General features: G+C 41.1%; 1 protein-coding gene across 1 annotated transcript; it reads left to right on the top strand.

The window, feature by feature from the left end:
• Nucleotides 1–348: 348 nt before the first annotated feature.
• On the top strand, nt 349–14,761 carry cdk4 (cyclin dependent kinase 4). The gene is made up of 8 exons (XM_084928206.1): nt 349–625; nt 8,174–8,408; nt 8,484–8,619; nt 8,794–8,961; nt 10,941–11,050; nt 12,253–12,303; nt 12,389–12,524; nt 13,971–14,761. The coding sequence occupies exons 2-8, from the start codon at nt 8,191–8,193 to the stop codon at nt 14,070–14,072; spliced, it is 921 nt and encodes a 306-aa protein (XP_084784332.1). The 5' UTR covers nt 349–625; nt 8,174–8,190; the 3' UTR covers nt 14,073–14,761.

The following is a 14,761-nucleotide window of genomic DNA, read 5'->3' on the forward strand; positions in this document are numbered from 1 at the left end:
AAAAAATAAGCCAGTTCAAACTAAGAAATGATTTGTTTTATATGCTGAAATTTCAAGAAACTATTTGTTTGCTTGTTATCAGTAGTTAAATATTTCTAAGCGACGTAAGCAGGCTATGTTATTCTCCTGCACGACGCACAAACTCAGACACGGTAATATGTAAATATATATTCTAAATAATAGTTTTGATGGGACAAATTAGATTTGCCTACTACATATCAATTATCCTTAACTACCTCCCGACTGATTGTCATATATTGCTAATAACTGCAGATTCTGGACACTTTCTAAAAGTTTAAGACGCACAGCTGAGCTCGGGAGTTTTTCATTCATTTGCTGGTGAATTATTTTGGCTCCGCCTCCGAGATTTGCTAGAAGCAACAGGAAGACAACCCAAAAGGGGTGCAGGCTTGAAGAAAAAAAACACAGTGGAGGCCGAAATCATCTCGGTGTATTGGCTTCTCCACAGCAGATCCACTGCTGGGCTATAAACCTTACCGACCTGCCACTTGTGACCCGTTTGTATGCGAGTTATACGTGGCAGATTAGTGAGCATGTCTTCCTCATAGAGCTAAAGTGAGCTTACCTGCCACAGAAGAGAGAGAGAGAGAGACAGACGGGCGAGGTGAGTACAGTATCTGGGCTGACGATTACTCGAAGCCGCTTGCGATCAGAGTGCGTGACACTGATATTTATGTAATGTGGCACAGATGTGGAAATGGAAGTTGCAGGCGGCGATTTGCCTCATCCGCTGCTTGCTGTAGTTTGCTGTTTTCCCTGCCACGTCAGTGAACATGTAGGTGAGGAGGAAAAAGTCCATGTGGCCTGTTGTTGCTGCACTTTGTTGCCAGTGTAATTAACAAAGGAGCGCTATGGAGGAGCACCACGTGTCGGGACAGAGCAGGCTTTCTGTGTGCCCTGGCCTGCTTTCTCTCTACCTCCGCCCACTGGCCTTCAGTGTCACTGGCTTGCATTTTGCTTAGAAGAATCAGTAAATGAATGAAATGTGTGGAGGTAACTGTGAGCTTCACGACCAGTTCTGGCAGCGATCAGTGACCCCAGTGTTGTCAGACGCTGAAATTTCCAGATGTGCAGCTGTAGTGTGTCCCCTGGTTGTGCAAGCTGTTCTATGCTGGAAAAGGAAACCGGGAGATGTTTTTAGGGTGACAAGTCATGGGTTGTTCACTTCCTGAACGACTCACAGCTCAGACAGTGAGACCACAGAAAGGCTGATCATTCATTATGAGAGTCATTGCTCTACAGGCAGGCTGTGGTAGTTTCACTGAAAACCACAGGGCTGTTCTGTTGTGTCCTGCTGTGAAGACAAGGGGAAAACACTGCTGGCACTAGAGCCCGACGGATTATTTATTCTGACCACTGTCAACCAAGAATGGGGCAAAATACACATGCAGTAATCCTCTCTACTGGTTCCTCCTGCCAGATATTATCAGTACATGTTTGACAGGGTTTCGCACATTTGATTCATTTGATGTCCGTCATAAAATTGTGCTTCCCACAGTTTGTTTGGGTCAATAAATGTAGACATTTGATCTGCCTGCTGCAAAACGTACATTTGAAACCAGTTCTGGGGAGCGGGGATAAATATTTAAGTCAGCCCACACAACCAAGTGCAGCCTAGCCCAGACCAGTTAAACTGGTGTTAGAATTGTGAGGGGAAGGTTTCCTCCCTGACTCCCAAACCTCCGAGAACCCGCAGAAACCAAACATGAATTACAGAGTGCCGATCACTGCTTTGTGACTGTTGGTGGTCATTCATTATAAAGTGAAGGAGTAACCAGGTTGCATGCAGTGAAGAGGCAAGTGCAGTGCATATCATTTATTATCTCGACACATGTTGAGTACCGCTGTACCGCCTTTGTTATCACGGGCAATGTTTTGGCCTATCATATCAAGCGTTAGTAATTTCCTGCCCTGATATTAATTTGAAGCAAATACAAAGGAACTGACTGCTGCCTGATAAGTGAGAGCGCTAACAACTTGATTTTTTTTTTTGTTGCTCTTTTAACCTCTGAAATGTGAGGTTTAATTTAAGTGTTGTATGCAAAGTAACTGACAAAGGTGTCGACTTAAATGAGATGTTAAAGGTGAATATAAACTTGGAGTCAGGTTATGTTGCTAGCTAGTTTACTGCTTTTCCCCTTTCCAGGCACATGAAACATGCTCATATGTTCATATTTATATATTAAACCAAATCACAACAACAGTCACCTCCAGGCACTTTATACTGTAAGGTCAATACCCCAACAATCAGATGATCCCCTATTATCAAACACTTGGCGAGAGTGGGAAGGAATAACTCCCGTTTAACAGGAAGAAGCCTCCAGGCTCAGGGAGGGGCGACCATCTGCTTTGACTGGGGTAAAGCAAGGAAGACCGGACAAAAAGCACACGATGGAAGAGAGCCAGAGTTTAATAATAACGAATGATTAAATGATATAAACACATAGTGAGTGAAAAAATGTCAGTGAAGAAGAAACACTCGGTGCATCATGGGATGCCTCCAGCAGCCTAAGCCTATTGCAGTATAACTTAGGGTCACCTGATCCTGCCCTAACTATAAGCTTTGTCAAAAAGGTTTTAAGCCTCATCTGTATTAGGGCTGCCACAAACGATTATTTTGATAGTCGACTAGTCACCGATTATTTTTGCGATTAGTCGACTAATCAGATCATCATCCATTGTACGTAAAACGTACAGCTTATTGCACCAGCAGCATCTGCTCTTATATAACTATCATTAGCTTACAGCTGTAAGTGTTTAAGGTTTGTGCTAACTAAAAATAAAGGCAAGATGATAGTTTATTAAATTTTAATGAAATCTGCAGATTGTTTCGGTGAAGTTTAATAAACTCCTTGCTATCTAAAATATAACAGGACACCGGAGTATATTCTCCAGCATCTCACACTTCTGATAATCAGCTGTCTGCTTGACGTTTATTCAGCTGTGTAAAAACTATAACTTTAATCTCAGCCAAACCGATTTACTCAGGAACAAATAAAATACAAAAAAAAAGCCAAACAATAACATTTTGAAGTTATCTAAGTGACTCATATATGTTGAACCTGAGTAGCGAAAGACGGCGGTGGGTTTGAAAACGATTTGCCGGGAGTCCGGTGTTCTCACGGCTCTAGTGAGCCTTGCTCCCGGCTAACTATCGAGCTAGTGGGTAACAGACGTCTCCGAAAACGTCGGAGCGCTTTTGAAAATATGTGGTGTCTTGATAAACTGAGCAGATATTTGAGGTTTACACAGCTACATTCTCGCCTGAAAATATATTAAACGTTTATTTTGTGACCCAGAAAGAATAATAAGAGCAATATTAAAACTAACTAGTTGCCGCCATTGTTGGAAACTGAGCTGGGCTGCGCTATGAATTCTGGGACAGAGCTACTTCTTCTTCGGGGTTTAACGGCAGCTGGCATCCTTGTACATGCAGTGCTGCCATCTTCTGTTTCAGTTCGTTATTACACTCTTAAATCCTACTACTTATTCCTGCGTCTTTTGGGATCTTACAAAGCTTCAAACGACGTGTCGACTATTAAATCAGTCGTCGACGATTTTGATAGTCGACGTAATTGTGACTAGTCGACTAATCGTGGCAGCCTTAATCTGTATGTATGTAAATATATCTTGATGGGAAAATTGATCTCAGTGTTATTTAGAGAAGTGAGTTCTGTTTTGTCCTGTTTTGTTTTTTTGCAGAAGAGAAAGTTTTATTTGCATCCTGTATGTCGGTTCATTTCTTAATAATTTCGAGAGAAATTTTGGTGGATTCATGTCAGCAGACAAGTCTGACTCAGTTTTCTTTGCACAAGAGGAAGAAATGCGGTAAATGAAAGCAATACCTCTTCCTCTTAGTAACAACAGTTTATATTGACTACATGTGGTTTATAATTGCCGTTTGTGGTTTGGGAGCACGTCTGGATATATAAAAACAACTGTAGGCAATATTAGTCATTTTTTATTCTTATTTGATACAGTATTTTAGCCGATGCAGTGATCCAGTGGATTATTCATTCAATAAACACTTTGAGATATTAATAACAAATCTGAACTTGGCAGGTTTTTTTCGTTTCATATGGACATTCTCTACTCGTGGAAGATGAGGACTGTAAGATTTTTACTGAATTATCTCTATGCTGACAATAAGCCCATAAGTGCACTCTCTATTTATTTGTTTTCCATCTCTGGGCTCATATAAAACACACAGAGATGCTTTCATACTGTGTAAGCCAAATATCTAACAGCCGTTTACAGTGTTGGACTTTGGATTACCTGTGTTGGAAAATGACATTAGCAGCCAAATCCAGAAGAGAATGAATTCCTTGTTGAAGTGTTGGACTTTGAGTGGATTGTGTTTCTACTCCTTTGTCGTTGTGCCTTTCTTCAGAAAAATGTAAGTTCCAGACCTACTTCATCTTTCTTTTCTCTGATCATCGTTAATGCACAGAGTCAGGTGATGTTTCTGCTCTACATTTATTAACAGTTTGAGTCACATGAAAATAGGGAAAATAGATTTTGTTGGTGGCAGTACATCAGTCTGGGGATGTCAGGTTACAGTCAGCTTTGTCCTCTACTCCTTTTACTCAGAAGGCATGAACCAAACGGATGGTTTTGCTGTGCTGTGGTGGGTAATAAATACTGTTAAACGAAAGTGGTGCCGAATCCAAAACACTGGAGTCTAGTTTGGTTTGAGGTCTTTCTTTATTTCTTCGACAGCAACACATCGCTCGCTCTGTGACTTGACATAATGGCAGACAAGTCTTGGTCTAAACAAGATCAACAGGTTCTTAAGAGACCCTGAATGGGACATTGTTTTGTTTTCACACTTTAAAGAGAAGAGAACTTCTACCAAGGAGTAACCGAGCTCAGAATGCAAAAGCAGGGCTTGCAGAGAGATCCGTATCAGGCATTAGAGGTGTAGTAGGTCAAAGGGGTGTGGATGGATGGAAATCAGTTAGGGGATGGGCTGAGCGGAGGAAGTGCACCAAGCTGCCTTGACAGATTAAAGGCCGAGGCTTTAACAAAGAGAAGGAAGCAGAGGGATGATGTTGTCTCTGGCCGTGTACCTGCTTCCTGTCGGGAGACTGAGGGCTGGAGCAACGGCACAGAAAGATTTTTTTGGTCGAGTGATTGAAGGTGCTTCCTGTGCTGCAGAGTGGTGGGCAGAAGTCCCTCGTCAAAGGACCTCGCCTTTAAAGTGGAGCCGCATTTGTTGAGTCACATGACTTTTTTTCCCCTGCCACTTGTGGATTAAAAACCTAAAATTAATAGTATTTCCCTTTTTTGATGGGTGGGGGGTAAAGGGTGGGGTGGGGGTAGCAGTTGTCTTTATGTGGCAGTTGACAGTTGGGGGCAGGCAGGAAATGGGAGGTGGAGAAGTCAGGTGGGGCCGGAGGGGAGTATGATACACGTATTCCTGGCTGGAATCAAGTTTAAGATGTTTTTTGTGTCGTGCGTTTCACCCGTTTCGCAAATAAGACACTTCACATTTTATAAGTATATAAAAGAGCACTGATGAATATATCTCCACTCTAACTGATGTTGGCTTAACTGGCCTCTAAATGTTTTGCAGCTCCAAGCATAGTTTTGTATTACAAACACACAGTGAGAAAAAAAGCAAAGTTAATTCTGTTATGTGCACAAGTCAATTTTAATAATGCTGCTGGGTAAAATATAAAATAACTCTAAAATAACATCAAAGTAACTTTTTGTTTGAAAAATCTTAACCCTCTCAAGGCAGGCGTTGCAGATTTGCAACAAGTAAAAGCTAACAACCTGATTACCCCACATACATATTTTATGAGTTTTTTTACTCAGAAGTACCACTGCAGGTATTCTTTTGTGCATTAGCGACAAAAACTTAATTTGAGCCTGAGAGGGTTAAAAAACAAATGTGTAAATTGTAAAGTATTTACAGCATATGTACATTTTTAAGGAGCTACATTAAACGAGCTGAGTGACATTTTTACCATAAGTTTGTCAAGATGTGGGACATTTTTCTACTCCTAAAGCATTTTAGTATAATTTTCTCAGCCTTTCTATGTGTATATATCTGTATGGACCTTATCACAGGTCAACAGGGAGACCAGTCTGTGGCAGAATTTTGTTTGTCTCACCACTAAATATGAATTGAAGAATTTTAAAAAGCATCCCAGGTCTACCTGTTATAAACATTCAAGTGAAGTACAATTTATCGTTTTTGATAACTTTTTATTCTTTAAGGTTATTAAATGGTAGGAGTGGGAGCATCGTAGAGATAATGGTACAAACTGGCTTTGAAAAAAAAAAAAAAAAACACCTTCACTGACAAGGAATAAAAAGAGAGACCACATCATACCTTACCATAAAGACCTCATAGGACCACATCACCCCAGTAGAGCATCCTGCTCTCAGACTGCTGGTTTGTGGTTCCCAGAATATTTAAAAGTAGAATGGGAGACAGAAGCTTCATTTTCAGGCCTCTCTCCTGTGAAACCAGCTCCCAGTTTGGATCCAGGAAACAGACGACACCTCTACTTTCAGGATCAGGCTTAAAACTTCCCTTTTTGACAAAATTTATAGTTAAGGCTGGATCAGGTGACCCTGAATCCTCCCTTAGTTACACTGCAATAGGCCTAGTGAGCTGGGGGCTTCCCACTGAGTGGTCTTCACTCACCGTGTGTTTATACACTGCTCTGCATTGATCGTTACTTATTATTAATCTCTGGCTCTCTCCCACAGTGTGTTTTTTGCCTTTCTTCCTCTCATCACCCTCAGACAGTTGGGGCAGATGGCCGCCTCTCCCTCAGCCTGGGTCTGCTGAAGGTTTCTTCCTGTTAAAAGGGAGTTTTTCCTTCCCACTGTTGCCAAAGTGCTTGCTTGGGGTTTTCTCTTTATTTTTGTAGGATCTTTACCTTACTATATAAACTGCCTCGAGTTGACTGTTTGTGTGATTTGGTGGTATATTAATAAAATTGAATTGAATCAAAATGAAAGGGGCACTACATCATTGAAAACTACAGCTGAGACAGTCAAATGTATTTGCACAGCAACACTGACAGCAGTAGTGAGTGGGCTAATTATCTCAAGAAGTCAAAAGGACTAGTGCTGCTAAAGACTTGCACTATAACCTATAACAACACGAGTCTTTGGAGCAATTCATTCACAAACAGACACTAAACTGAAAGCAAAATGAACAGACGAGGACATTTTTACAGAGGTTTGGTCTGGTGACAAAAGTGGAGGGGAAAAGCCAACAGCTGCTGATAGAAGTGGATCCCTGTAGTGGGGGGTCTTTGGAGTATTAGGGAAAAGGTTTTAAAAATGTAATGTAGTGGAAGAAGTTCAACTGAATAATTTTAGCAAGCTAGAAAATTTTTCACATCAAAAACAGGCTAAAGCTCAAAGAATAAAAAAGAAACTGGTAGCTACCAATAGCATTTGCTATAAAAGCCCCCGCTGTAGTTAAACAGATAAAAGTAAGCATACTGTTGCTATAGAAGGTCATTTGCAAAGTTAAAAAAAACACGAACAGGAAGACTTTCATTGAGAGCGCATGAAGTTCTAACACAAAAGTGCTTTTTTATCGCCAATTCGAAGTTATTTCTAAGATGGACTGTTGGCAGTGTGACAGGAAATAGACTTTGTACTCATTTAGAAATGGATCCTCAAGCACAAGAGCTGTTGAGGAGCATCAATTCATTTTGGATGTGGCAGATTTGCAGAGATGTGGTAATGAATTTCAGCCTCTGCCTGGTGTTAGCCCGAGGACTTTTCTCTCTTTATTACTGAACAGTCACCAGCTTCTCCCACACAGAATAGGTCTTTGGGAAGATGATGTTCCTTGTCCAGTATAGAGAGTTCATAAAAAGTTCATTATGCTGGTTGTCTGTTGTTAGATGGGTTTTTATAAGGTTTTTTTTCTTTTTGCATTTTTAAGCAATGCCAGTGTTGTTGTTCTCTGAAGTGGATGGTCAGATAACAAACTTGGGTCCAGGCAGTCTTCATACCCAGAGGGTGAATCCAGCTGACTTTAACAATTTCATGACTTTTTTTCTAGCCTCATCATGTGTTTGCATCTTCAACCACTGTGATCGGTCAGTTGAAGCAGTGCACTTTCCACGGGACATTAACCAATTGCCAGTAATATCATTATTGCTTTATTTGTCAGGCTCTTTCAACTTGGCCATGGCCCACGGCACCAGCATCCAGTATGACCCGGTGGCAGAAATCGGTGGAGGTGCTTATGGGACTGTTTATAAAGCCCGGGACATTGAGAGCGGGCAGTTTGTGGCTCTGAAGAGCGTGCATGTGAGGACAGACCAAAACGGCCTCCCGGTTTCCACAGTCAGAGAAGTGGCTTTGTTAAAACGGCTCGAGCAGTTCGACCACCCCAATGTGGTCAGGTGGGTGTCGTCTTTTCATCTTGTGATTAAAATGAATGCTTCACACAGGAGTCATGAATGTTCTTACTTGTGCAGGCTTATGGATGTCTGCGCCACCAAGGGGGCAAACCAGGAGACCAAAGTCACTCTAGTGTTTGAGCACGTGGACCAGGACCTTAAGACATACCTAGAGAAAGCGCCAGCACCGGGATTATCTCCAGACCGCATTAAAGTGAGAACTGGCTCCAGCTATATCTACACTAAAACTTAGCTAAAGTAAAATAACATTGCTGATACCACATTCCAAGCATGGACTGTTCTGCTTATTACTCATTTAAATCCCTGTTCCCAAGCTGAAAGCTGTAAAATATGTAGTTCCAGTGAAGCTCTGCTTGTGTTTTTGCAGGATTTGATGAAGCAGTTGCTGTGTGGTCTTGCATTCCTTCACTCTAACCGCGTGATGCACAGAGACCTGAAACCAGAGAATATTCTGGTAACCAGCCAGGGCCAGGTGAAGCTGGCTGACTTTGGACTTGCCAGGATCTACAGCTGCCACATGGCCCTCACTCCTGTGGTAAGACGTGTATAGAGTAATTTTCCAAAGGATATTGTAATTTTTTTTCTAACTTTGATTAATTCTTATTGTCGATTTTCTACCATTTCATTGTAGTCAGCACTTCAAAGTGTTTTAGGCAGCTAGACAGTGAAAATAACATACAGTTTCCAATCTTCAGCATTCTGGTGCCAGGCATAAACATTTTGGAAAATATGCTTATTTGCCTTCTTGCTTAGCGTTAGATAAAAACACTACAACCAGCAGATGGTTAGCTTAGCGTAAGGCAGGACTGGAAATGGTGGGTAAACAATCCAAAAGTAACAAAAGCTGCCAAGTAGTAACCCCAAGCCTCGGTAATTAATACATTATATCACATTTTTGTGTAAAGATGTTGTGTAAATTCTCACGCCGTGACTTGGATGGAAGCAGTAACTTCCTGGAGTGTTAGCAGATTGCCAGGAAATACTCCAGGACAAACCATGATGCCTCAAAACTGCATTTTTATAAAGAAAATAAGACGTAATATTCAGATTTACTGCACTGGCTAGCATTTTATTACTCACTACTTACTACTAGTTTAAACTGCTATGCCTTGTTTTGGCGTTTTGCTTTTAATGTCACGCACATTTGCCCCATAACTAAAGATGCTGTAATTGTGGCCGTGTCAGCTTATTATTTGTTTTATTTGAATTCTGAAAAATTGTTTTAGTGGTTTAAAAAATGAACAGTAAAGTAACAGTAAAAGGCCAGAGCCATGCTGGTATGTCTGTAACTTTAGCTAAATGCTAGCTTCTGCATTAGCATGAGTACAGTGAAAGAAAATTACCTGCTGAAGATGCAGATCTTTGCCCGGCAGGGGCATTTTTCCAGGACTTTTTAAAAAGGGAGGCCCAACAATTAGTCAACTGAGTCAGGGAGGGAGGCTCATAGAGTTATTTTTGGTTGCTATCTTAATTACAAGGACAAGAAGTAGCTCCACATGCTTATTTTGGTAGATTTTTTATACCAGATAACCTTCCTGACACGAGGACTTTATGTTCCCTCCTGGGATTAAACCATAGACCTTTTACTGATATAGTGTGGAAGTACTGGAGGAGGCTAAAAAATATTCAATTAAATACGTAGGAAAACAAAAGCACTTTAAAAGTGTTTTTAAATTTAGTAGCTGTAATGATCTTAATGTTCACTAGACCTCCATTAGAAGACGTAGCTTCCCCATAATTATAAAGCACCCTTGCTGCAGATTCAGATTTAGCGGCAAAGTAATGGAGCCAATAAAATAAAGAGTGGTAACGGCAGTAAGTATGTTTAATTTTCCTGAGTGCTAGAAAAAAACACACATCGTTTTGCTTACAGTTTGCAAATTCAAGAGTTGGGGGGGTGGCTAGGCAGTGGATCAAACCAATGTGAGGTCAATGAGGGGCACATCTTTTAACCATTCTTTTTTACCCTATAGCTGTCACTGCACGTAATGGTATTTACGTGCAGTGATGCACTGAGGGGGGACAAAACAGTTTTTAACAGAAAAAGGGGCTCAAAACTTTCTTGTCTTCCCGTCTTATCTGTAATTTCCGCCCATGGTTAGAGTGACATGACTACACAATTTTGGAGGGGCAACATGGGGGCCCAGTTGAATATCAAGGGGGGTCGACTGCCCTGCCCCTGCTACTAGATAATGTTTTGTGGGGGTTTTTGCTAAACACTGTCTTTGCACTACGAATAAACTCTTTTACGTGATCTTCAGACATCAGTAAAGCATTTTTTCTCACCTCAACCTGAATGACACACTCTGGAAAACATCTGCAGAAAAGCAGCTAAAGTACGAGTGTTTTGTTCTTCAACAGTATTTGACCTGTGTGCTGTTTGCGACTCTGTTAGAGCCCAACCCCAAGTTAGAAATTCCCATCAGATCATGATGAATTAGTATCAGCATATGCATATTGATAAAAGGTTTTTTTGGTATGTATCCATTGAGCTGTTCTGTTTGTGTCTTCCAGGTTGTGACCCTGTGGTACCGACCTCCGGAAGTCCTGCTGCAGTCCAGTTACGCCACACCCGTGGATATCTGGAGCACCGGCTGTATCTTTGCAGAGATGTTCAGACGGAAGTGAGTCAGCATTCGATTTTTGCGATCTGAGCCACTAAGTTAAAAAGTAGCAGAGGCCTGATTACTCATCCTCTGCGAGGTGTGACGTGAGCTCTGGGTTCTCATTAAATTCCTGAAAACAGATTAGATTGCGATTTTAAATCATCTCCATCGTGCCAAGTAAGTTTGATTTGCTCTGGTTCTGTATGAAGCCATTGCCTCGATAACCATGACATCTTTTAACTGCACCTGTGATAGGGAAGCAGTGTGTACAAAGGCACAAGCCTGGGACTCGTGTCTAGCTTTTTATTTGCTGTTCAGGTTCTGAAACTGTTGGCTAAGGTTAGAGAAAGTTAAATATTTACAAAGTGTTGTTAATTTTTTCGGTTTAAGTCAGGCTGACTTTCTCATGTTTGACATAGATGTGGATCATTTCTTCTTTTTAATCACGTGCAAGAAATATTTAGTAAGATGCCAGGACATGATAGCAAATCCAGTGCAAATGTGCAACGAGGCTGAACATTTTACAGATATATGAACATTTCTGCATTCTCCTTCTGACTGAAACCAAAATATGCACGGCACATTTGCAGTCAGTGTGTGCTCTCTGGTCCTGAGGCACGGGCGGTTTTTTAGTTTCTCATATATTAGTACATATATCAGTAAAATGAGTTTTAATAAGGGTAAATTGGTTTAAAGAGTAAATAAAAAAGGTCTTTGCCATAAACATTTTATAGCTGTAACTTAAGATTAAGGTTTATTGAGTTAAACTGTATTTTTTATAGCTGTTTAGGGAATGATGATGCTTGGTGATACAAATTTACCATAGAGCAGGGGTGGGTAATTAACCAATAAGCTTAATATTAATATTAAGAATTGACTTCAGCTCAGTATTAATTTTGTTCGGTGATTTAGAGGTATAATTTAAGAGACTGATCCTGTGATAGCAGCAATTTTATGAACCTATTAGAAGAGCTTTTAAGTTTAATCAGAAATGCTAAGAAGCACACAGCAGCTCCACCTAGCGGTACAAATGACACATTGCATCAAAGGATGAATGCCTAAAAAATGATCCCTTTGTGAGCAGTTCCTATGAAGATGGTGAGATTCTTATGATTCATCAAAAATGCACAGTGTTATGATGTTGTAGCTTTTAGGCCCAAGGTCAAAAATAACCATCAGCTTCCAGCTTTTAACTCGTCTTTGATCTGTCTGCGTGTTAGACCTTTGTTCTGTGGAGAATCAGAAATGGACCAACTTGGGAAGATTTTTGAGTGAGTAACAAACACTTTCAGTCACATTAACCCGACTGATCATTCTCGCAACTCCTTTGTCACTGAAACTTACACGTCATTTCAGGGTTATCGGCTTGCCGCCAGAGGAGGAGTGGCCGACTGATGTTACACTATCAAGGAAAAACTTCCCCACTCTCACGGCTCGCCCAATCACGGACTTTGTCCCAGAGATAAATGAGCATGGGGCGCAACTGTTGCTGGTAAGGCTCGTGAATTAAATCATTAGAGTGGCTTTGCATCCTGCCTGGTAGTTGATTTATGTCTCAGCTACATACCGAGTTAAAATCAGGGCATTAACAGATTAAGCAACCTCAGATCCCAGAAGAATTTCATTTGCCTTAAACACGAGCCTCAGGAATTCAACTGCTGCGATCCTGACAAATTCCTGTGACTCCTTTTGCTTATTCAGCTGGTTGTGTTAGAGGAGAAACCCGGACTTGTGGAAGTGCCCTTTTAAGAAAAGGGTTTTGTTCGCATGCTTTACAGAGTGCTGGTTAAAGTGGAAATATGACTTAAATTGACATTTTAAATGGAATATTTAAAGGAGATTTACAGTAAATGTTCATTCCTGTGATTAAAGGCGTTACCTAACTATTTAAAGTAGACAGAAGATTTTATCATGTCTCCCCGTATGATGTGATAAATAATAGAAACACAAGTGCTTTTACTTCTCGGTTTCACTGCAGAATTGATAAATAGGACTGAATCTGCCAGTTAATCTTCTTTGGTGCAGGAAACATACCTCCGAGATCTTTTTGCTCCATATTGACATGATAGCATCACACAGTTGCTGCACATTCATGATGTGAATCACCCATTTAACCACATGCCAAAGGTGCTGTGGAGGCCATCCGAGTACAGTGAACTCATTGGCATGTTCAAGAAACCAGTGTGAGATGATCTGAGCTTTGTGACATGTTATCCAGCTGGATGGGTACACTGTGGTTATAAAGGGATGGACATGGTCAGCAGGCTGGTAGGCTGTAGCATTTAAATGGTGCTCAGTGGTTCTAAGGAGTCCAAGATATGCCAAGAAAATAGCCACCACCAGCAGCAGCTTGAACCATACAAGACACGATGGATCCATCTTTTCATGTTGGTTACCCCAAAGTCTGACCCTACCATCTGAAAGTCACAGCAGAAATCGAAAGACCAGCCGACGTTTTTCAGTCTTCTGTCGTGTGAATTGTAGCCTCAGTTCCTGTTTTTAGCTGACAGGAGGAGCACCTGGTGTGGTCTTCTGCTGCTGTAGCACGTCTGCTTCGAGGTTTGATGTGCTATGCATTCAGAAGTCTGCCCATTCCCCTCTGACCTCTAAACTCAGAACTGCCGCTCACTGGACATTTTCTCTTTTTTTTTCTTTGGAAACCCTAGAGATGGTTGTGTGGGAAAATCCCAGTAGCTCAGTAGTTTTAGAAATACTCAGACTGGCCTTTCTGACACTACAACCGTGCCACATTCAAACTTACATCCTCTTTCTTCCTGATTCTGATGCCCAGCTTGTCTTGACCATGTCTACATGCCATGAGTTGCTGTCATGTGACTGGCTGATTAGATATTCTTTGGTAGTTCATCAAACTGTCCATTAAAGAGCTCACAACGTACAGTGACATACTTCTAACATCGTGCTACTCTTTCCTCCACAGAAAATGCTGACCTTTGACCCCTTGAAACGAATATCAGCCTTAAACGCACTAGAACATGAATATTTTCGGGACGAAGCGACGTCGACTCAGACAAAAAGCTGAAGTCGGCCAGGGAAGCGCGCAGCAAGAGGTAACAGTGTCGGAAGTTTCGGCGTATCAGTGTCATTCACCGCTCTGCCTTTCACGATGTCTGCTTCGGAATATTATTTTGTTATTCCCGCATCACAAAAAAAAGGTAAAAGGCTGAGAAAGAGGAATGAAATGAGGATCGCTGCTATGGTTCTCAATGTGTAAATGTAACGAGTAATAACGTGTCACGTCTTAAAGGACAGTACCAGTGTTTTTTCACGTATCAGTATCGTCAGCAGGCACTCATAAACACAAAAGTCGTGTCATCTCCGACGATATGTTCCTCCTGCGACATTTCTGGACGCGTCAGATTAGCAAAGCCATTAGATAGTGAGTTTACTGTAGCTGTATTAATATAATACAATAGGAACAATAACATTGTAAGACTGTGACAGGCATTGAGCTGTATGTAAATGATTTAAGCTAGCTGTGTTAAAATCGTGAGGAAAAGGAACAAGTAGAAGTGGATAAGCACACAAGAACGACACACCTTATAAAAATACTGGTATTGCCCTTGAATTAGCTCAAGAAACAAAAGTATTTTTCTATGTGCTGAAAGACTGAATGGGTGTAGTTCATTTCGTGTTCAACATTTGTCTTCTGTTGCTGCAACCATCTGAAATCAGTCATCACTGCAAATATAAATAAATGTTTCAACCACA

Source organism: Perissodus microlepis, chromosome 5 (assembly GCF_051167445.1).
Source record: "Perissodus microlepis isolate ML-2025 ecotype Zambia chromosome 5, ASM5116744v1, whole genome shotgun sequence".
Lineage (NCBI taxonomy): Eukaryota > Metazoa > Chordata > Actinopteri > Cichliformes > Cichlidae > Perissodus > Perissodus microlepis.

What these genes read in the sequence shown, in the direction of transcription:
- cdk4 (XM_084928206.1), top strand. Translation starts at nt 8,191, where the DNA reads ATGGCCCACGGCACCAGCATCCAGTATGACCCGGTGGCAGAAATCGGT. An exon ending in GCAGAGATGTTCAGACGGAA is followed by an intron (nt 11,051 to 12,252) that starts GTGAGTCAGCAT and finishes TCTGCGTGTTAG; the next exon opens with ACCTTTGTTCTGTGGAGAAT. An exon ending in ATGGGGCGCAACTGTTGCTG is followed by an intron (nt 12,525 to 13,970) that starts GTAAGGCTCGTG and finishes TTTCCTCCACAG; the next exon opens with AAAATGCTGACCTTTGACCC.